At 37.8% G+C, this 23,248-nt stretch overlaps 1 protein-coding gene across 9 annotated transcripts in view; it reads left to right on the forward strand.

Annotated features, from left to right (window-relative positions):
- Positions 1-23,248, forward strand: part of NSD1 (nuclear receptor binding SET domain protein 1) — a 141,690-nt gene that overhangs the window by 103,001 nt on the left and 15,441 nt on the right. For all 9 annotated transcript variants that reach the window (XM_059917793.1, XM_059917797.1, XM_059917792.1 and 6 more), the window contains exons 13-19: positions 2,879-3,079; positions 5,204-5,383; positions 12,293-12,449; positions 13,772-13,977; positions 16,938-17,050; positions 21,185-21,454; positions 23,081-23,197. In XM_059917793.1, the coding sequence (XP_059773776.1) occupies positions 2,879-3,079; positions 5,204-5,383; positions 12,293-12,449; positions 13,772-13,977; positions 16,938-17,050; positions 21,185-21,454; positions 23,081-23,197 (1,244 nt within the window). The remainder of the gene's footprint in view (positions 1-2,878; positions 3,080-5,203; positions 5,384-12,292; positions 12,450-13,771; positions 13,978-16,937; positions 17,051-21,184; positions 21,455-23,080; positions 23,198-23,248) is intronic.

Consider the following 23,248-nt stretch of genomic DNA (forward strand, 5'->3'; position numbering starts at 1 on the left):
GTTGGCGAGCGGGGGCTACTCACTCTTCATTGCGGTGTGCGGGCTTCTCATTGTGGTGTTTTCTCTTGTTGCGGAGCACGGGCTCTAGGCGCGTGGGCTTCAGTAGTTGTGGCTCGCGGGCTCTAGAGTGCAGGCTCGGTAGTTTTGGTGCATGGGCTTAGCTGCTCCGCGGCATGTGGGATCTTCCCAGACCAGCGCTCGAACCCGTGTCCCCTGCATTGGCAGACGCATTCTTAACCACTGCACCACCAGGGAAGTCCTGGGTTGTTTTCTTACTGTTGAGTTTTAAGAGTTCTTTATATGTATTCTGGCTACAAGTCCTTTATCAGATATATACTTTCCAAATTATTCTCCCAATCTGTGGCTTGTTTTTTAATTTTCTTAATGGTATCTTTTGAAGAGCAGAAGTTTTTAATTTTGATGAAGTCTAGTTTATCAAATTTTTTTTAATGGTCTTTCTTAAGCAAGAAATCTTGCTTAACCCAATGTCACAAAGATTTTGTTTTCTTCTGAAAATTTTTTAATTTTAGGTTTCACATTTAGGTCTGTGATCTATATTGAATTAAGTTTTATATATTATGTGAGGTAAAGAGAGGTTATTATTTTTGAGGGTAGAAAATTTTACCCTAGTTTTAGTAAAGATGTATAGAGTAAGAATAAAGGAGTCATTTCTTATTTCTTCTGGGTCACCCTGTTTTCCTATAGTAGGATGACCACACCATAATTTAGGCTACTCCAGTTAAGTATTGGCTGCCAGTTATTCAGTATCAGGCAGTAGATTGCTTCTTTTCAAATACTTATTTTAAATTTTTTTCTAAAATTATTAGTTGGTGATCTCACTGTTTGTAAAGATGAGGTGGATTATTTTACTGTGTTCCTATTTCCAGCAGGTGCCAAAGGCAGGATTCGTGTTCAGGTCTGTCTGTTTCTCAAGCCTGGGCTCTTTCCTTTACATTGTTTTGCTTCCCAGCGAGAGGTAGATTTTTTTTTTTTCTCTTAAACTTTTTATTACAGAAATCGTCAGACATATACAGAAGTAGAGAGAACAGTATAAAGAATCTCAACATATTCATCACTTAGCTTCAGTAGTTAATCAACTTCTTGCCTCATTTTACTCATATAGTTCAAAATATATGTAACTAGCATATTTTTTAACACTTTAAAAATATATATCCATTGTATACAGTGACTCCTATGTGTCCTCAACTACCCAATCCCACTTTCAAATTTTCCCACTTTGTCTCAAAATATATTGTTTTATAGTGTTTTGAATCAAGATCCAAATAATGTCCCTGTATTGTATTTTTTAATAAAAAAATTCATCTCTTAAACTTCTCTTAATCTACAGCAGTACTATTCCCCTCACCCAATTTTTTTTGTTTTTTTACAACAAAATATGTTTTATTTAACCCAGTATATTCAAAATATGTCAGCATATAATTAATATGAAAATGACTGAAATTTTCTACATTCTTTTTTATGTGCTAGGTCTTCAAACTCCAACGTGTATTGACACTGACTACACATCTCAATTTAGACTAGTGCCATTTTAAGTGCTCAGTATCCAAGTGTGGTTTCCCTACTGGGCCTGTGCTAAATCAAACCTTACTTGTCACCCCTACATGACAAACCTTATTGCTGGATCCCAATAACTGCACATATTTGAGGGACCCCTCACCCAATTTTTTAATGTTCTTTATTTCTTGAGACAATGGTCATTTGTCCGCCAAGTTTTCTACATTCTAAATTTGGCTGATTGCATCCTTGAGGTGTCCCTTTAACTTGTTCCTCTGTCCTCCGTATTTCCTGGAAACTTGTAGTTAGATCTAGAGGCTGGATCAGGTCAAGTCAATTTTCCTTTGGCAAGAATACTTTGTGGGGGATGTCTACTTCCTATAGCATCACATCAGCAAGCATGTATTAAATTTCCCACTTAATAGTGATATTAAGATTGTTCAGTAGGTTCGTGTTGTCATACTGATCAGTCTATTATAATGTTCTTCACTATGATATTGTGATTTTTAATAAATATATATTTGGTCTTTGTCCAGTTTCTGGCACAGAGCTCCTGAAACCCTTGAAATTTCCTAAGTGATGAGGGCTATAAAGATGTATGTCTTTTTTTATGTTAATGAGAGATGACTTTTGGAACTAGCTAAGGATGGGAGCTGGTTGCCAGGAGAACCAACCATGTGATTAGAGGGTTCCATCTCCCCCTGGCCTTTTTGGAGGGGAGAGTGCTGGAGGTTGGATTAGTCCTCAATTACCAGTGATTTAATCAATCATGCCTATGTAATGTGGCCTCCATTAAAACCCAAAAGGATGGGGTTTGGAGAGCTTCTGGGTTGGTGAACACATGGAGATTAGGGGAGAGTGGCGTGCTTGGAGAGGCCCTGGAAGCTCTGAGCTCTTTCCCCATACCTTACTCTATGCATTTCTTTTAACTAGCTGTTCCTGAACTACATCATTTTTTTAGTAAACTGATGATCTAGTAAGTAAAGTGTTTCTCTGAGTTCTGTGACCCACTCTTGCAAGTTAATTGAACCCAACCTCTGATTTATAGCCAGTTGGTCAGAAGTACAAATGACAAGCTTGACTTACAACTGGTAAGGGTTGGGGTGGGAGGCAGTCTTGTGGGACTGAACCCTTACTTAATCTGTGGGATCTGATATTATCTCCAAGTAGATAGTGTCAGAATTGAGTTGAATTGTAGGATACCAGCTGGTATCAGAGAATTGCTTTGTGGTGTGGGCACCCTCCACCCCCACCCCGTGTTGGAATTTGGTGCAGAATTGTGTACTCACTAACTTTTCACCTAATGGTTTAGCATTGAGTGAATTCTTGAGTTAGTATTAATTTGTTTCTTCCTGTTTCCTAGGAATACATACCTGTTTTGTATGCAAGCAGAGTGGGGAAGATGTTAAAAGGTGCCTTCTGCCCTTATGTGGAAAGTTTTACCATGAAGAGTGTGTCCAGAGATATCCACCCACTGTCTTGCAGAACAAGGGCTTCCGGTGCTCCCTCCACATATGTATAACCTGCCATGCTGCTAATCCAGCCAGTGTTTCCGCATCTAAAGGTACGGGTTTCTTGTGTAGACCAATCTAATTATAGAACCTCGGTCTCATTGGCAGTGGATGTTTCAGATGCTATCTGGCATATCTCTTCTTAGCCTCTAGCTTTTTTCAGAGTACCAGCATTTTATGTGAGAGATAAGAGAGTAATGGACAAATTTAGCAGTCACCACATTTTTACATGTGCTTTATGCAACCCCCGGCATTATGTGGTAGTTTTAAATATTTGGAATTCATGTGACATTTAGTTTGAAAAGGTGTTCTGCTGGACATCTTGTTTTGTTTTGCTCTGTTCTGCGCCACGCCATGTGGCTTGTGAGATCTTAGTTCTCCAAACAGGGATTGAACCCGCGCCCTCTGCAGTGAAAGCACAGCATCCTAACCACTGGACCACCAGGGACTTCCCTCTGCTGGATGTCTTCCTTCATCAGAATAAAGTGTATTCTTCTTCTGTGGGCCCTTATATGTATGGTTATCAAATGTGATATCACTCAGACATGCATATAGGGCAGAACTGAGGTTTTTGTTTTGTGCTGATTTGTTTTATTTTTTAAAATGGAAATTCCTATCCAGAAAATTTTTTCCTGCTTCATGGTGAGCTTGAGAGCTGAGGTTTCCAAAACTATTATGTGGGTGCAGATAAAGTCAAGTTTCTAAATCCATTCCCAGTGAGAAAGCAATCATTTCTTTCTTTTTCTTTTTTTTAAAAATAAATTTATTGATTTTATTTATTTTTGGCTGCATTGGGTCTTCGTTGCTGCGTGCAGGCTTTCTCTAGTTGCGGCGAGCGGGGGCTACTCTTCCTTGCGGTGTGCAGGCTTCTCATTGCAGTGGCTTCTCTTGTTGTGGAGCACGGGGTGTAGGCGCATGGGCTAAGTAGTTGTGCACAGGGACTTAGTGGCTCCTCAGCATATGGGATCTTCCCGGACCAGGGCTCGAACCCCTGTCCCCTGCATTGGCAGGCGGATTCTATCTATCTATCTATTTATCTATCTATTTCTGCGTTGGGTCTTTGTTGCTGCGTGTGGGCTTTCTCTAGTTGTGGCGAGCGGGGGCTGCTCTTCATTGTGGTGCGTGAGCTTCTCATTGCGGTGGCTTCTCTTACTGCGGAGCACAGGCTCTAGGCGCACACAGGCTTCAGTAGTTGTGGCACGCAGGCTCAGTAGTTGTGGCATGTGGGCTCTAGAGAGCAAGCTCAGTAGTTGTGGCGCACGGGCTTAGTTGCTCTGCAGCAAGGGGGGTCTTCCCGGACCAAGGCCTGACCTCTTGTCCCCTGCATTGGCAGGTGGATTCTTAACCACTGCGTCACTAGGGAAGCCCCAATCATTTCTTTCTGCTCAGTACTAGTGGGTCTCTTACTGATTTCTCTGAAAGCCAAATATTGTATCTCTACTATTAAATGCTTGTATGCCCAAAGAACCCACTTCTCCCAAAGGGGATTGGGCAAGAAAAATGTGGCAGTTTTGACTTTTCTTTTAATCAGACTGGTGATATCTTCTGTAAGATGATTTCCTGGCACTATAGGTCTTGTCAGTCTTAAGTACAGTAACATGCTTGATCAAAATTGCAGCTTAACCATCAGCTACCTTCTCCTTTTCAGTTGCTATTGTAGGTAGCATTGGGGTGGTTTGGTAGTGGTTTTTAGTTGGTAAAGTATGTTAGAGGATACATCTCATGGGGGGTGGAGGTAGAGGGGTTTATTCATTCATCTAAAAGGCTTTAAGAATCACAGAGTACCAGCCAAGGAAAGCAAGCATTAGTGAGTGTTTCTCCCATCTGGTCTTTTAATCTGATTGTACACACACACCACCCCCCACCCCCGCCCCCACTGTTTCGTCTGCAGCTGATTCCGTTTTCCAGTCAGGACAGTGGTTTGAGTAAGGCTTATTCTTGTTGAGATAGACTCACTGTTGTGGGATCGGACTCCTTAAGGCCATTTATCATATAGTTCCCATCTGAGCTTTTCTTAGGGAATTGGGTGTTTAAGGTCTCTTGATCTAGTAGTGCTTCCATTTGTTTATGGCATTTTCCCAGTGCTAGCAAATAAACTTGAATAACTCACATCGTTTTTATGTTTAATCCCTTTTTCTTTTGTCTCTCCCTGGTTTTTCTGCTTTTCTTATTTTTAGGTCGACTGATGCGCTGTGTCCGCTGCCCAGTGGCATACCATGCCAATGACTTTTGCCTGGCTGCTGGGTCAAAGATCCTTGCATCCAATAGCATCATCTGCCCTAATCACTTTACCCCCAGACGTGGCTGCCGAAATCATGAGCATGTTAATGTTAGCTGGTGTTTTGTATGCTCAGAAGGTAAGACATGACTTCTTGATGTATGGATAGTCTAAAAAGAGATGAATGCGCAGTATTTTAATTGAAACAAAAGTATAGTTTTCTTCACATTGCCATTAGAAGAAATACTGGGAAGTGATGTCCTTAATTATTGATAACATAACAGGACAGTGGTTTTGTTCCCCAATAGAGAGGGTTTTATTTTTGTTATTTTGAATAATGATTTAATTTTAACAAAATGATAAACAATTGAAGCAATTTAAAGAAAAGAGAAAGGAAACAAAATTGTTCTTAGAAAATGGGGGAATGTGGTCAAATGGTACAAACTTCCAGTTATAAGATGAATAAATTTGGGGGATGTAATACACAGCATGGTGACTATAGTTAACAATACTGTATTGTATATTTGAAAGTTGCTGTGAGAGTAGATCTTCAAAGTTCTCTCTCTCTCTCTCTCTCTCACACACACACACACACACACACACACACACACACACAGCCCTTAAAATTGTAACTATGTGAGTTGTTGAATATGTTACCTAATCTTATTGTGGTGATCACTTCACAGTACATACAAATATCAAGTACATATATGTTGTACACTTTAAGTTTACACAATATTATATGTTAATTATATCTCAATAAAGCTGGGGAAAAAAGTAAAAAATAAACTGGAGGTAAAAAATAAAATAAGAAAGAAATTTCGAAAACCCTAAATAACCCCAAGTCCTACATCAGAAAAAACCATTGCTTAATATTAAGTGGTAATACTCCAGACATATGTGCATATAAGCAGATAGAAGGGGTAGATATCTGGATAGGAACAAGTCTAGAAGATGCTGTTATCAGGTAATTGTGTGTGGTTTTTCTAAAATCAATTTTATATTAGTTTAAAGGGAATAAACAAAGTGAAAGTAAAAGAATTTATGAACTTCTGTTAAATATTTCCTCACTGTAAGGGATAATAGTTCCTACAAGGTCTTCAGTGGAGGACAAATAAATTTTATGTCTTTATCTGTATCTCCCCCCTCTCCAACCCCTACTTAAAACATACTTCTCCTAATTTAGAGCAAAGTAAATATTATCCTTCTTAAACATTTTCTTTCCTTTCCATTCCTCACAGCCTGATTTTTGCTGTTTTGTTAAGTGGAGGATTTAGTACTCCACCAGTCTATTTACTGTGGTGCTTGTAGTTCTGAATTCCTTATTTAAATTTTTCTCTTGGTTGGCTGAACTTCTGAGAAACACCCACAGGTCCTACATTTCTCTGCTTGAGACTGTTCTTCATTTGCCTCTGTTCTAGAAGCACACATTGGGTTACTATAAGATTTTAGACTGCTTGTTCTTTTTCCGAAACTTTTGTGGACATTGCTCCCCTGTTTTCTAATGTTGAGGGTGACACCAGTTCTCTTATACAGTTTTTTCATTTCCTTTTCAAATTGACTAAATTTTGTTGATTAGTAATTTGGGGGAAACAATTTCCTTGACTTTTCTGTTTTTTAAGATCTACTTATTGGTGATGCAATTTCACGAAAATTTGGCTGGTTATGAACATTCCGAAGGACTAATTTTAAAAAGAGTCAACATGTGTAATTGAATTAGCATCCCTTTTGAGAAATTGGGTTATACTAAATAGTTCTAAAGCCATAAAGGAAGTTTTATGACTCCTTTATATGATTGAAAATGGTCAATCGGGACTTTTTTGTTGTTGTTGCTGTTGTTGCTCTTAAGATTTATGTAACATGACTAGAGTTTGCATCAGGACATAGTTGTAATCCTCAAACTATGGTACTAATATAGAATAAGTAAAATAGAGTATTAAGTGCAATCATGTGGGTGGGATTTTGATGTAGTTAGGGATGTTTTAGTGCACAAAGTACTGTGCTGTTTTTGGTTTTAGATATGTTAGCTTTGTGATTCTCCTGTATCATACATTCTTTTTTGCTTTTATAATACCTGTTCCTTATAAAACTGTGGTGAACACTGCTGCCTGTTTATCATTATACCACCTGTCTTTTGTTTAGAAGAAAGTTAAAGACAATTTTGATATTTAATAGCATTTAAATACAACATTCTATAATTCTGCTCTTAGAATGAAAATAGATGTCTGGGAGGCTGAAATGTAGGCTCTAAAAATTTTACATGTTTTATGAAGATGGGGAGATGAAACAGTTTCAGCATTAGACTGTTTTTCATTCCATAGTGGAATGAGATGGTTTCAGAGTAGAGGTTCCTTTGTCTTGGCAGTCCTAACTTGTGGCATAATAATGGATACTCATAATGAAAACTTAGTCCCCAAGAAAACTTAGTAGCTGCAGCAGTGACTCTCAGAATGTGATCTATCAATCTTTGGGAAGTGGAGAAGATCCAGAGACCCTTCAGGAGCCTCCATGAGATCATAACTCTTTTCATAATAATACCAAGATGTTACTTGCCTTTTTTCTTTGTTGACATTTGCACAGATGGTGCAAAGCCAATAGTGAGTAAAACTGCTAGCACCTTAGTGCAAATCAAGGTGATGGCTCTAAACTGTGCAAGTAATAGCAGTCATTGAATTCTGTGTCACCACACACTTGCAGTAAAAACATGGATGTTTCACATAACAATGTCCTCGATTTTAAAAAGTAAGTAAAATGTATTAAATCTCAACTGTCATGTGAACATTGTTTTAATATTCAGTGTGATAAAATGGGAAGTATACATAAAGCAGTTCTGTTGCATACTGGTGGTTATCTTAAGTTAAAGCACTCGTGCAATTGAGTTGCAATCTGAACTGGCTGCCTTGTTCATGGAACACCATTTTTCGGCTTAAATATTACTAAAAATGTAAATCAACTATACTTCAATAAAAATAAATTAATTTAAAAAATTACTAAAAATGTAAATCAACTATACTTCAATAAAAATAAATTAATTTAAAAAATTACTAAAAAACTATGGCTCTTCATACTTGGATATTTGTCAGACATTTCCTGAAAATGTATAAAAAGGAGCCTGTCAATTCAAGGAAAAACAACTGGCAAATTGTTGCCAATGATAAAATTTGAGTTCTTAAGTAAAAATTAGAATTTTGGAAAACTGTCATCTACCCACCCTGAGCTTAACTGCTTCCTAGTATTTACTGATGAAATCACGGGGATATTAATAAATGTGACATTTTTGTATTACATAACGAAATAGATCAACATTTGGAAGATTACCAGACTCAGCAAACCAATATTTTCCACATGAACAATGCATGATGTTAAAAACCATGCATATGTAAAAGATCCATTCAAAGTGCAAGACAGATTAAAGAATTTTAATGTAATAGTTACATTAGTAACTATTAGTAACATATCAATAGTATATTGATACAGTTTCAGATTAGACACTGCAAGTAAGGTTTACCCTGTGAGGTTTTAGTGTATAGTATCAAAGAATATGTAGTTATTGAACAGGTTATTAAAATATTCCTTTTTCCAACTGTTTATCTGTGAGAGACCAGATTTTCTTCATATACATCAACCAGACAACATTTTACAACAGATTTAAGTAAAAATATTTGCAAAAAAATATGGTCACTCTGACACTGGTCAGAATGGCCATCATCAAAAAGTCGGCAAATAACAAGTGCTGAAGAGGGTGTGGAGAAAAGGGAACCCTCCTACACTTGGTAGGAATGTAAATTGGTGCAGCCACTATGGAGAACAGTATGGAGGTTCCTTAAAAAAACTAAAAATAAAGTTACCATATGATCCAGCAATCCCACTCCTGGGCACATGTCCAAAAAAGATGAAAATTCTAATTCAGAAAGATACATGCACCCCAGTGTTCATAGCACTATTTACAATAGCCAAGATGTGGAAGCAACTTAAGTGTCCATCAACAGATGAATGGAGAAGGAAGGGGTGTGGGTGTGTGTGTGTGTGTGTGTGTGTGTGTGTGTGTGTGTATACATACACACACACACAATGGAATATTACTCAGCCATAAAAAATAATGAATAATGCCATTTGCAGCAACATGGATAGACCTAGAGATAGATTATCATACTAAGTGAAGTCAGTCAGTCAGAGAAAGACAAATATCATATGATATCACTAATACGGGGAGTCTAAAAAAATGATACAAATGAACCTGTTTACAAAACAGAAATAGACTCACAGACATAGAAAACAATCTTATGGTTACCAAAGGGGAAAGGGAGGGAAGGGATAAACTGGGAATTTTGGATTAACAGGTACACATATATGAAATAGATAAACAACAAGTTCCTACTGTATATCACAGGGAACTATATTCAGTATTTTGTAATAACCTATAATGGAAAAGAATCTGATAAAGAATACATATGTGTGTGTGTGTGTGTATATGTATAAGTGAATCACTTTGCTGTACCCCTGAAATACTCTAAATCAACTACACTTCAATTTAAAAGAAAGAACAAAAATAAAATGTAAAACACTGAGCTTATTAAAAAACGTTCATTTTGGAAAATATAGTTATTCATAAAAATGTGATTTATGTTAACATAATAGATTTATTGTTACTTTTAAATGAATTAATCAATATTTTTAGCCCATAAAAACAAAAGTTCTCTGGGAATCTCCTTATTTTTCAAAACTATAAAGTGTTCGTGAGGCCAAAAAGCCTAAGAACTGTTGATCCCACTATTTAGGATTATCCTGCTGTTAGAAGACAAGGAAAGAGTAGAGTCTTGGGACATTTGTTTGTTCATGTAAAGGAGAAAACTGAAGGTAGTTATCAGAGTCTTACAGTAATAGTATGGTAAATCGCTAAATTGAAAATAATCGGTTCCTAGAATTCAACAATATGTTTAAACTCTATTTTCTCTTACTGTTTTCTACCAAATGTCACCTTTTCATCTTTTGGTTTCTTATGATGGTTCATGTGGTTTTCCCTCTTTCGTCTTCCTGTCTTTCTCCTATATGTTTCCTTTACTCCCACCAGACAGACCCTCCTGCCTGCCTCCCACTCATCACCCAGACTAATCCTGTCAATTTCTTTCTTCATATTCTCCCTTAGCTCATCCCATTATGTCCTTCCCTGCAAAACTGTTGTGCTTGCCACCATTGACCGTTCTTCACTGGTTATTCTTCTGTCCAGATTTCTTTTCATGCCTTCTTTGAAGGCCTAATTCAAATGCCTTATTGTACATGACATATTTCTAGTTGTCATGAATGTCAGCTTAGTAAAAGGAAGATTTTTCTACCAAGGCCATGTAGTTGGCAAATTGTTATTAATCAAATTTTGACTCAGCAGATAACTAAGCATAGAGAGGAATGTTGTAGAAGGTATCCCATTATTGAGGCAGTCACTTATGTGACTCTGTCACTCTAGGTCCCATGCGAAGATTGTTTACCTCATCCACAAAATGCACAAGAATAGCAAAATATGACTTTGAAAGCATAGAGTACAGGCTATATGTATTGAGTAAACAAGTTCTTGGAACTTGTAGCAACAGACCTTCTTCCCAAATGAAACCTCACTCTGAATCTGAGATGTACAACACAGGTAAAAGGAGAGCTTCTCTAGTTGAAGCAGGAGTTGGGTCTCAAAAGCACATGCCTGTCCCCAACAAAAAAACACCACAAAGCTTGTTTTAAGAGCCTGCTCTCGATTATTGAGAAAAAGAAAAGGCACGGTAGAAATCGTTTAAGGATGGGGTGTCAGAAAATTAAGTTTTTGGTAGGTTTTTATGAGGAAGGAGAAGCACAGTGAAACCAAGAAGATGGACATGAGTATATACCTTGCTTATGACTTTATCCCTCCCTATCTCTTCAGGGTGAAACTTGGAATTACGTGCTTGAGTCTAGCATGTTTGAAGCATGCTCATTTCTGGCATAAGATAAATAAGGCATTTATTGTATTCCTTAAATGTGAAACCTCTTTACCTGAAATTCTTTATTATCTGCAACCATGAAGATTTCAGATTCAGATATGTAAATTGAGGCACTTTGAGTAAAAATCTTTTAAGAAGTGAAAATTCATCATCACTGCAATACATGTAATTAATCTGGTATCCGAAAACTTGGATGGAGAGGGTAGATCTTATACCTAGCTGAAGTTTAGGCTACAAAGAACATTAGTACCTGTGATTTTTGTCACCAGTAAATTTTGTTGTACATATCTTGAAGTCTTGTTTCTAATCATTACTACTGCTACATCATCTTATTTGTGCATTACAAGGAAACATATATAACTCTAATCTCTCGTTCTAACATTCTGAGTATTTTAATATAATCTACGTTCTTTTGTGTATTATGTTTATGCATTTATAAATGTTATTCTGCAGAGGGCCCTTAGGTGTTGTGAGAGTGCCATACAAAAAAGATTAAAATGTAATTTAAAAAGAGGGAAGGAACTGGCCTTGTGGAGACTACTTACGTGTCAGACACTACTACGCAATTTATTTGCTTATTTAGTTCTCAAACAGGTGTGATTATTGTTCATTGCAGAAAATACCTTACCACTGAAGAAATTAAAACTCAGCAAAGAAAGTGAATTCCCCAAAGCCATATGATCTTAGAGCTCAAGTCTGACATCAGTTAAAGCTTGTGCTCTTTATACTCTGGCATTGTGTATCATTGATACTCTCTTTAGAGTGTGTTGTCTCTTAATGAAGAGGAAGAAGTGTGTGTGGGGTGTGTGTGTGTGTGTACATATATGACTTTTAGAGGTTTACTTCTGCCCTCATTGCCCTAACCTAATTTTGTCAATAAGGGTAAAATCTGACAAACCCCCAGGGGTGGGGTTCAAGTACATTGGAGAGGGAATACTCTTGTAGAAAAGTCTTTCTGAATAATTAAATTACTAAGCCCTTGGCTGGGAGATAAATAATTGGTTAGGAGCTGAGCAAGAGCTGTTTCAGCTGGATCCTTATATGCAGCCTTGTGATGCTAGTGCCAGATTTTTTGATTCCCACAGGAGGCAGCCTTCTGTGCTGTGATTCTTGCCCTGCTGCTTTTCATCGTGAATGCCTGAACATTGATATCCCTGAAGGAAACTGGTATTGCAATGACTGTAAGGCAGGCAAAAAGCCACATTACAGGGAAATTGTCTGGGTAAAAGTTGGACGATACAGGTAAGTAAGCATGAAGGAGACTGGCACTTAGTTCTTTTACCAGCCTCTGTTTCTTGTGCTTAACTTTTTTAAAAAAATGGTCTGATTAAACAAGGTTCACCCCCTCCCCCATTAATTTTCCACTATAGAAGAAAAAGACTTTACTTTATGTTTTGCAATTATAGGAATAATATATATCCTCTGTAGGAACTTTATGAATGAAAACAAACCCATAATCTCACAAACAAGGAAGATACATCACTAACATTTTGGCATATTTACTTGCAGACACACCAATACATGCACCTTCAACATAATTAATTAGCCTTATCGTTGTTTGTACCCAGTTTTGTTTCTTGCTTTTTCTTTTTTAAATTATTTTTATTGGATACGGAATGTACAAAAAATATTATAACATGCTTGATTTTAAAGAAACACTTGTGTATGTACCTCCCAGTTTAAAAAAACAGTACTTTACTGGCACCTTGTACTGCATTTTGTGCTTTTTATTTCTTTGCCTGGTTATATAGGTTTACCACATGTGTGTTTTGTTCTGTATGTTTTAGATCTTTATATAAAGGAATTGTTGCTGTATTTTCCTGCAGCTTGCTTTTTTCATTCACTGTTAGGCTCCTGAGATTTATTATGGTTAGTGCAGCGCTCTAGCTCATTTGTACTTCACTGTTCTACGGTGTTCCTTTATATAGTCATACAGTGTGGTGTAGTTATTTATCCATTCTCACATTCACATTTGGACTATGAATATTTTGTCAGTATTTCATGGTGTACCTGCATGGGAGCTTCTCTAGGCCATTCTCAGGATAGAATAGCAGGGTCAGGGTTTCCAGCTTTAATAGCTAATGCCAAATTGTCTTCCTAAAAGTCGTTGTAGTAGTTTCCTTCTCAAAGGCCAATTTGTATTTCATTGTATAGCGTCTGTCATTCCCTTACTGTTGAACATTTAAAATTTTTCCAGGTTTTCATTCTTACAGATAATACTTCAATGGACATTATAGTCATAAAGTTTTGTTCCTATCTCTAATTATTTCCTTTTATAGATTCCTTGAAGTAGAACAACAGTCTAAGGGAGTGTGTGTGAGTGTGTGTGTGTGTGTGTGTGTGTGTGTGTGTGTATTTGAGCATGTGCGTGAGGGTGGGCATCTTCAGCCTTTTGGCACATACTGCTTGTTTCTTCTCTAGTTAGATTGTAAGAATGCCCTGGGTCGGACATTAATGTGGGTTAGAGAGACATTGCTTTTCCTTATTCCTGTCCCAAAAGTAGGATTCTTTTTCGTTCCTTGCAGCCTTCTAGAGGCTTCCTTCCTTCTTTTCACCTTTCCCAGGTGGTGGCCAGCTGAGATCTGCCATCCTCGAGCTGTACCTTCCAATATTGACAAGATGAGACATGATGTGGGCGAGTTCCCTGTGCTCTTCTTTGGGTCTAATGACTATCTGTGGACTCACCAGGCCCGAGTCTTTCCCTACATGGAGGGGGATGTGAGCAGCAAGGATAAGATGGGCAAAGGAGTGGACGGTACATATAAAAAAGGTAACTTTATCTATCCTTTTTGTTTCCCAGGCCAACACAGACCTCTGTTGCCCGCGTATCTGCTCTCTGTTAGAATTGTATGTTTTAGAATTCATATATGCTCCGTTAGCAGCTATGTTCTGCCCTCTGGGGCAGTATGTGGCTGTGGCTACAGGATTTTGCAGAGAAGTTGACCCATGTAGTTCATTAGTTTTGAACCTAACCTTTACTTAACTAGAATTTCCTTAAGGGAAGTTCCTTATCTTACCAATTCTGTTTTGTCAGCGTCTCGTCAGGTAAGTACCAGAGCTTTGGAACTGTTTTGTAGAATAAACACTACAGTTTGCTAGGCAAGGGCTAGAATATCTAGCAGAGCCACATTTGTTCCAAGGAGGTGTTTGTTTAGTTTGTTGAGAAGAAATAAAATTCACCCAAAATTATAGAGCAACATAAGATGGTGAAGGCGCATAAATGTTCTAATCAAAGAGGTTTTTGTAAGCTGGCCTAGCAGTGAAGGAGAGGGGGTATTTGAGGCCAGGAGGGGTTGACAGCGTTCTCTCTGCCTATATAATGAGTAAGGGTTGCTTTGAGAATTCAATGAGCTAATACAAAAATCATCCTGAAGGGCATATAGTTGGTATCCCATCAATGATAATTAGCTTCTTCCTTTAGCTGTCCTTTGAAAGGCAATACAGGTACTTTGAAAGGCAATACAGGTATCTCTTGTTATTTGAATATATTTGGACATTGAAGTATAAGATTTTGTTTGCATGGTGAGGTGAAGAGGGGATTTTAAGCAAGTTAAACTTCCTGGTGAGGTGCAATAAAATTCTAAGCAGGTGAAACTTCCTGGATGGGGAATGAGAATGATGTCCATAAGGAATAAGTTCAACAGAGGTTTTGTTTCCCTCATGTTATTTCAGGGCTCCTCACTTACCTGTTGGCAGTGCGCTTTCTGTGCAGATATGCACTATCAGTACTAATACTACAGGAGTTGGGGTCTTGAGTCTTATAGTCTCAGATGGTCAGGGACCAAGTGACCAACATCTTTGCACAGAGCTGGCCACCGTCAAGGCTGGGGACGAAGGTAGAGTGTAGGCAATATCGCAAGTCTGAGCCTGCTGAAGCTCTGCGATTCTGCTCTTTCTGTACCTTGACCTTAGGCTGGCTGGATGCCTCTGCCTTCAAGGAACACATAGTTTTGTGGGGGAATTGGACACAGATACCGGTAGTCAAAATGCCATTCTTTGAGAGTGCTGTGACAGAAGTGTGCATGGTATGCTGTGGGAGCAGGCCAAGAGGAAGCAAAACAGTGCTGGGGATCAAAGTTTGGAAGTCATGGATGGCTCCTTTCTTAAGTGATACTTTGAAGAAGAACTATAATAACAGTTACCATTTGTTGATTGCCAGGCCCTGTTCAAAGTTTGTTTTCTGCTTTAAGTCTTTGCAGCAACCCTATAAGTTAGATGCCATTATCTTTATCTTATAGATGAGGAAATTGAGGCACATAAAAATTAAATTTGGGGAATTCCCTGGTGGTCCAGTGGTTAGGACTCCGTGCTTTCACTGCCAGGGGCCCGGGTTCAATCCCTAGTCAGGACACTAATATCCCGAAAGCTGCGTGGCATGGCCAAAAAAAAAAAGTTAAATTTGTTGCACAAGGTTCCAGTGCCAGTAAGTGATAGAGGAAGGTTTCAAACTCTAGTATAGTTGGGCTCCAGAATCCAAACTCTTAACCCCTACACTGACTGTGAGGAAGTTAACAACTTAAAATGTTGTAACAAAAAAACAGCATATGTGAAAGCACACATTGAGTCGAACATGATGAGTTAGTGACCTCCAAGTATTTGCTGTGGTTTAAGCACGGGGTTGGGGGAACACTGGACTGTTTTACTGAAGAGGTGGCTAAGTTACATGGTCAGAGCAGAGTTTTAGAAATCTCGGTCTGACTAGAATGTCAGGACCATAGAAAGTGAGAGGTTGTAGCCAGGAATGTCAGCGAGATGGCTGTTTTAGTAATTTCAGGCAGAGATAATGAGACTGTCACAGAGAATAGTGCATGGACTCGAGAGGATGATGGGTACTAGATAGACATTAAGTAAATAAACTAGGTAGGACATGCTGAATAATAGGATGAATGAAGGAGGGAACAACTCCAGGCAACATCAAGTCTGCTAGATGGTGACAAGGAAATGGAGAAAGGGGTGTGGATTAGAGGGGAGATTTTCTTTAAAGAATTGGCAGAGCTTGGGGAAAACTACAGAGAGGAAAGTGGGAAAATTTGGAATTCTTTAAAGAGTTTTTAACCTGAGTCAAGAATAATGAATTAAAATTTTGTTTTAAGTGGAGAAGAATGAGATTAAGATTTTTTTCAGACTTTTCAGGCACTACAATCTTTTAAACATATGAAAGTTCAGGACTTGAATGCAGAATAGCTGCAAAGATCTATCTTTGTATTAGGCTAATAACTGATATTTACAGAATGAGCTTTAGGAGGAGAGTAGGATAGGTGCTCCAGAGAATAGGGAAGAAGGAAAGGAAAACTTCAAATTTTAATTTCTTCCAGAGGAACACAGCATGTTACCTGGACACCTAGGAGACACATTATTTGTGGAAGCAGAAAACTCAGAACTGAGGAAAAAGGCTTAAAGGCAGTGACTTTGCTGAGCAGATGCAGTCTAGTTATTGTTAGGAGATGTTATATGTGGACTTTTTCAAATTATTTAGCTGTGTTTTTGTTTTTTGTTTTAAGTTTTCCTCTGACACTGGTAGTCTGTATAGTGCCATTTAATGATGGATTATGTTTTATTTTAATGCCATATATGAACACTCTGGGGACTATAACTTACGAGAAAATAGAAATCATATATATGTCTTAGGTTTTTGTCTAAAACATGAATTTTCTCCAACTTAAAAGGGGGAAAAAGCGAAATAAGTAACACTATCCAGAGATTAAGTGACTGTGCTGTATGTTTTCTTAGCTCTTCAGGAAGCTGCAGCAAGGTTTGAGGAGTTAAAGACCCAAAAAGAGCTAAGACAGCTACAGGAAGATCGAAAGAATGACAAGAAGCCACCGCCTTATAAGCATATAAAGGTGAGAAAAGACCTCAGGAGAGACCCTGTAATAGCTTGCCTGCTTCCCACTCTGTTCATGAGGAGATCTGGAAGCACAAGCACAGTTGCTTTTAGGTAGAGGTATGAGCTTGAAAGAAGATAAGAACAAAGTGCCAGAGCACCATTTCTAGCACATTGTGTGCACTTTATAAAATTAGTTGTGTGTTGATACAGTGTTGTTCCTGTTGCTTTCGAAAGTCTTTTCATAAAGTGGATTGGAATAGATTCTGTTCACAGTCAACACCTTGTGGTTTGAAAGGGAAAAAAGAGCCTTGATAAAAAATGATAAGTGGCCCTGAGATAGTGTGAATAATACACATGGTAAGTCTTCTTGCAATGGCTGATAGTAAAGATATTTTAGGTGGCCAGTATGACTAGGATTCCCAAGGTCACAAGAATACATGTTAAGTGTACCTGATGCTAGTGTACCTGGTAAAACAGTCATCATCATTTATCATCTGGGTCCAGTAGACCCTTTATATTTTTATATTGTTAAGTCATTTTTATAAATACTTTACAGAAGTAAAAATAAAGGAATAGTGAGGAACAAACTTATTAGGAATTTTAGTAAGTATTTACTGAAACCTCTTTTTTAAAAACCTTTTAATCAAGTTAGTTTTGGTGCTCAAATATCAGACCACATGAAAATACTATAAGCTCTACTAACAAAATGAGATCGCCCAAGTTCTTGTTGCAAGATATTTGTGATGATGTCATTCCTGGATGGGAAGACCATATGTATATATTTTTTGTCATTAGAGAAGCATTATTCGTGTATTCATTGATTTTTCTTTTTTTTTGAGTTTCTGAAGTCTGAGATTTTCACTTAGCGATCAATTTTTAGAGTCTAGTGTGTTTAAGTATGTCCCAAGTATTCCATGGGACATACTTAAACTAAAAAACGATTTGTTTTTTTATCTGAAATTCAAATTCAGTTGGGTATCCTGGATTTTTACTTGCTAAATCTAGCAACCCTACTAAAAGTAGACTGAAAGATGTTATCTCCAGTCTTTTATACTTTCTGGAAAGATGATGAAGTACTTTGGGTAATGCAGTGCAGAAACTAAACTGTGACTGTTTCACCGTTGCATCATGTTTTTATGATTCTGTCATTCCACTTATTATTTTTGTCTTTTTTAGCATAGTTGGCAATCATTGATGAGTAACAAAGAGTGATGATGAAATAGTAAAGAATTATGAGATACAGGAAAAGTAAGAACACTAAAACTCCATAATAAAGGTTAGATTTATAAAGGTCTAATGGACCTGCCTAGTAGTTGCAATATAGAATGAGTTTTTTAATAAGTAAAGTTTCTTCTTGATTTTTGAAAGACCTCTGAGAAAGTGTCATAAAATATAAAATATCAGTCCTTTCAAGTAGCTAAAACTGTTGGGAAAAAAACAAAACCAAACCTAAAATTGGGTCTAAATGGACCCCGATGGTAGAACTGAGAGTTAAATGGAGTTACTGTGCATGGAGACATAACACTGAGGTGTAGTTCATCCTCAGAAAAAGGGAAAGTAATTTCTGTTTCCACAGTCGTAGAGGTCACACATAGCAGAAGTTAGGCACTTCAGAGTAGCACGTCAACTGTATTGAACCTGTATATTGAGAAACCAACTAACTTCCCATACATGATCTAATCACAGAATTTAGACACCAACTTCTTTCCTCCACCTTTAAAACAAAAACGTATTTCCAGGAAAAAGATTTAGAATAGGGGTTGGCAAACTATGGTCCATAGGCCAAATCTGGCCTACTATGTATGGTTGGGAAAATTTGTTTTTTACAGACTATTTCCTGACACATGAAGATTTTATAAAATTCAAATATTAGTGTCCATAATTAAAGTTTTATTGACACACAGCTATGCTTGTTCATTTACATATTGTCTATTGCTGCTTTCGAGCTATAGTGGCAGAGTTGAGCAACATGCACCAGAGATCTATGGCTTGCAAAACATAAAATATTTACTGTCTGGCCCTTTACAGAAAAAGTTTGTCAATCCCTGATCTAGAGCAAGTGTAAATACTACAATTACATATCTGTGTTGTTCTTAACCACGTGTGGGGTTTTGTTTTTGCTTTATGTTGTGTTAGGCAAGAAACTTATTTGGGGTTAATAACAGGTTAGATCATATGTCAAGGAGGAATGATTGAAACATACCTTTATAGAGAGAAAAGGAGTAGGATGAAACTTTTTTTGGTTGGGGGTGTGTCAGTCAGGTAAAGATATTCACCTTGAATCAGAGGTGAATATTCAGATGCCTTATGTAGGACCTGTAGTTTCAGGTGATTGAGCTCAGCCCTTGTCTATGCCTTAGAATTTGCCTTACTCAGTAGGTTTGTGACTTCCAGTTGCATATGGTGAGGGTGTTCCTCCATTAACAAGTTTATACTGTTTATCAGTATTTTAAAGAAGCTGGGAAGAGATCTGGCAGTGAGACTTACATCATTTTAAGTTGTTCTGGAGAACGTTTGAAGGCAGTATACTTCTACAAACAGATTATTCCCCACAACAGTCTTGCAAGTAAAAGTGACTTGTCAAAATCATGCAATTCCTGAGGAGTCAAATTTTATGTATAGGATGGGTTTTTGAAGACTCGTGGTTTGACTGTTCCCACTGAAATAATATCAAGTAGGGGAGACTCATTTTTATTTTATTTTATTGAAGTATAGTTGATTTACAATGTTGTGTTAATTTCTGCTGTACAGCAAAATGAGTCAGTTATACACATATATATATTCCTTTTAATTATGGTTTATCACAGGATATTGAATACAGTTCCCTGTGCTATACAGTAGGACCTTGTTATTATCCACTCTATATATAATAGTTTGCATCTGCTAACCCCGAACTCCCACTCCCCAGCCCCCCCACCACACTCTCTCCCTCCCTCCCCCTCTCTCTGTCTCTCTCTCTCTCCCTCTCTCTCCCTCCCTCCCTCCCTCTCCCTCTCTCCCCCCCCCCTTCCCTCTCTCTCTCCCCCTCTCCCTCCCTCCCCAAGTAGGGGAGACCATTGTTATAGTGCACAAATCCATCTCTGTTGTGGAACATCTATTTTTTTTTTCTCCACATTGTTGTTAGTATTTGTGAAAATTCTAATGGCTTCAGAATCACAGAAATTGTTTGGCCTCTATGTTTTACCACACTGGATTTTCAAGGTGGTTTTCAGTACTAGCACCACTAAAAATGAATGCCTGGGTGACATTGCTGTAGTCTATTAAAAAGATTTCAAGTTATGATAGTCAATATTAAAATACATCTTCACAAATAGGACTCCAATTGCTCAGAGACCTTTTCATGTTAAATATTTACCAGTTGAGAATGGTGATTTTTTATTTTTTAATGTAGCAGCTAAAGTGGCGCCACCATGTGGCAATAGCAGAAACTCATTTTACAATTTACTTGGCTTCCCAGCCTTGAAATTATGATTTTTTTTAGAAATGAATTTTTAAAATTTGTGGTATTTACATTTTGTGTATCAAGTGAGACTTTATTTTTATGTCAAATTGCCTAAATCTTTATTTCCTCCAGTTTTTTAATTGTGGTAAAATACAGATAACATAAAATTTTTGATCTTACCATATTTAAGTATACAGTTCAGTGGTATTAAATGCGTTCATAACGTTTTGCAACCGTTGCCACCATCCATCTCTAGAACTCTTTACATTTTGTAAAACTGAAATCTATACCCCAATAAACAGTAGCTTCCCATTTTCCCCTCCTCTCAGCCCCTGGCAACTATTATTCTATTTTCTGTCTCTTTGTATCTAAGTAGAATCAGTATTTGTCTGTTTTGACTGGCTTATTTCATTTAACATAATGTCCTCCGGGTTCATCCATATTGTATATCGTGTGTCAAGATTTCCTCCCTTTTTAGGTTGAATGAGATTCCATTATTTTTGCCACATTTTGCTTATTCATTTGTCAGTGGACACTTGTGTTGTTGCCACATTTTAGCTATTGTGAATAATCCTGCTGAATCTTGATAATTCAAAATCATGTAAAATGTGGCATGTGACTTTAAAGGAAAGAAATCTGCCTTTCATAGGTCCTAAATTGTCTTGTGTTGACTTGCCTGCTATACTATAGTATGTGTTTCTTCTCCAGGTGAACCGTCCTATTGGCAGGGTACAGATCTTCACTGCAGACTTGTCTGAAATTCCCCGTTGCAACTGTAAAGCTACTGATGAGAACCCCTGTGGGATAGACTCCGAGTGCATCAACCGCATGCTGCTCTATGAGTGTCACCCCACAGTATGTCCTGCTGGAGGGCGCTGCCAAAACCAGTGCTTTACTAAGCGCCAGTATCCAGAGGTTGAAATTTTTCGCACATTACAGAGGGGCTGGGGTCTCCGGACAAAAACAGATATCAAAAAGGTGAAGAAACCTATTCTTAATTTTCAGATTTTTTTTCTTCTTTGCAGTTGCTTAATATGAGTAATTGTTCTTGATGAATATGAGAAAATTGATCATGGAGGAAAATAATATAGTGTGAGGATTAACCTTACTATTATGTCTTGCCAGTCCTTCCAGAAATTAGAGGCTTGAGAATAGATGGTCTCCTTTATTTCTAAAGTTCAAGTATTGATCATGTTCACTATGTATGAGGATGAAAAAAATGAGGGAAATTCATAGAGATACTGTGGCCTTGTCTGCTTGTTTGTGGAAATCCTGGAACCTGTAGTTAAGAGAGAGAATAGTGAGAGCATGATACAGAGGTGTTAATCACCAACTAATAAAATAAAATCTATTTTTACTGAGAGAAAAATAGGTTTGGGTTCATGGAACATGAAGGAGAAGAGGATTAGGTCTTCTCTAATGAAAATGCAGTAACATCTTTAACTTGAAACTTGGAAGGACCTGCAGGTTTCTAATAAATAGATGGTATTGTACAGTCTTTGAGTAAAATAAATTATATTTGACATTTTAATAGAATAAACCTTACTCTGGTTATACCTTTTGAAGAATTTTATTGAAGTTTGTGTCTAGGAAAGGAAGTGAATATGAGTTGGTCTATTTTAGTCATTTGCTAAGTAACTATTATATATCGTCTGTGTGTCAGGCATGTTGCTGTGTGATGCAGTGCTCAGTAAGAGAGACATGGTCCATGCTTTCATACAGTTTACATTCTAGATGCGGAGAGACATTGAAAAAGTAATCACCCAATGTGGAAACACAAAGGGTTCTGGAGGCATGTGGCAAAGGGCCTGAAACTAGCTTGTCTCTGAGAATTTTAATTTTGTTGTTGTTGTGCTGGGTCTTAGTTGCAGCAGGCAGGCTCCTTAGTTGCAGCTCAAGGGCTCCTTAGTTGTGTCACATGGGCTCCTTAGTTGTGGCATGCGAACTCTTAGTTGCGGCATGCATGTGGGAATCTAGTTCCCTGACCAGGGATCAAACCCGGGCCCCCTGCATTGGGAGTGTGGAGCCTTAACCACTGCACCACCGGGGAAGTCCCTGAGAATATTTTAAATTGAGACTTGAAAGATAAGTAATTGTTGGCTTAGGCTGGTTGAGTGTTCAGGCATTTCAGGTAGAGGGGATAGCATGAGAGAAAGCCAGTATGACTATTGTATAGTGAGTCAGGAGGACAGTGATGTGAAACGTGGAAGGGCAGTAGGCAGGGCATGCTGCAAGGAAAAAAAGGATAGTTTAGCGAAATTGACTTTTAGGTTCTTGGACAGGTAAAGGGATCGACTATCCATATCACCATTATAGTGGAGCTTTAGTTTACTTACTTTCATTTTGGTAGATCTTAAGGTGTATCCCAAGTTTTCTGCTGTTGGCTGTGGTAGGAGTGGGGAGATGGTTCATATTTTCAAATAGTTGAAGCATCATATTTATATTATGTGGTTTCTTGAATAAACCTTTGTTAAAGTGACTAGTTAAATGTGCATGAATTGCTTTGGAGAATCTGTTGTTTTCATTAATTTTTTAAAATAACGTATACCTGTGAACACAGTTATGCTTTTTGCCACTTAAGTCAAGAGCTATTTCTTGTTCCAGGGTGAATTTGTCAATGAATATGTGGGTGAGCTAATAGATGAAGAAGAGTGCAGAGCTCGAATCCGTTATGCCCAAGAACACGATATCACTAATTTCTATATGCTCACTTTAGACAAAGTAAGTAATGAAAAGTGTTATTTCCACTGTTGTAAGATTGTGAATTAGTGT

The sequence above is a fragment of the Balaenoptera ricei genome, chromosome 3 (genome assembly GCF_028023285.1).
Source record: "Balaenoptera ricei isolate mBalRic1 chromosome 3, mBalRic1.hap2, whole genome shotgun sequence".
Taxonomy (NCBI): domain Eukaryota; kingdom Metazoa; phylum Chordata; class Mammalia; order Artiodactyla; family Balaenopteridae; genus Balaenoptera; species Balaenoptera ricei.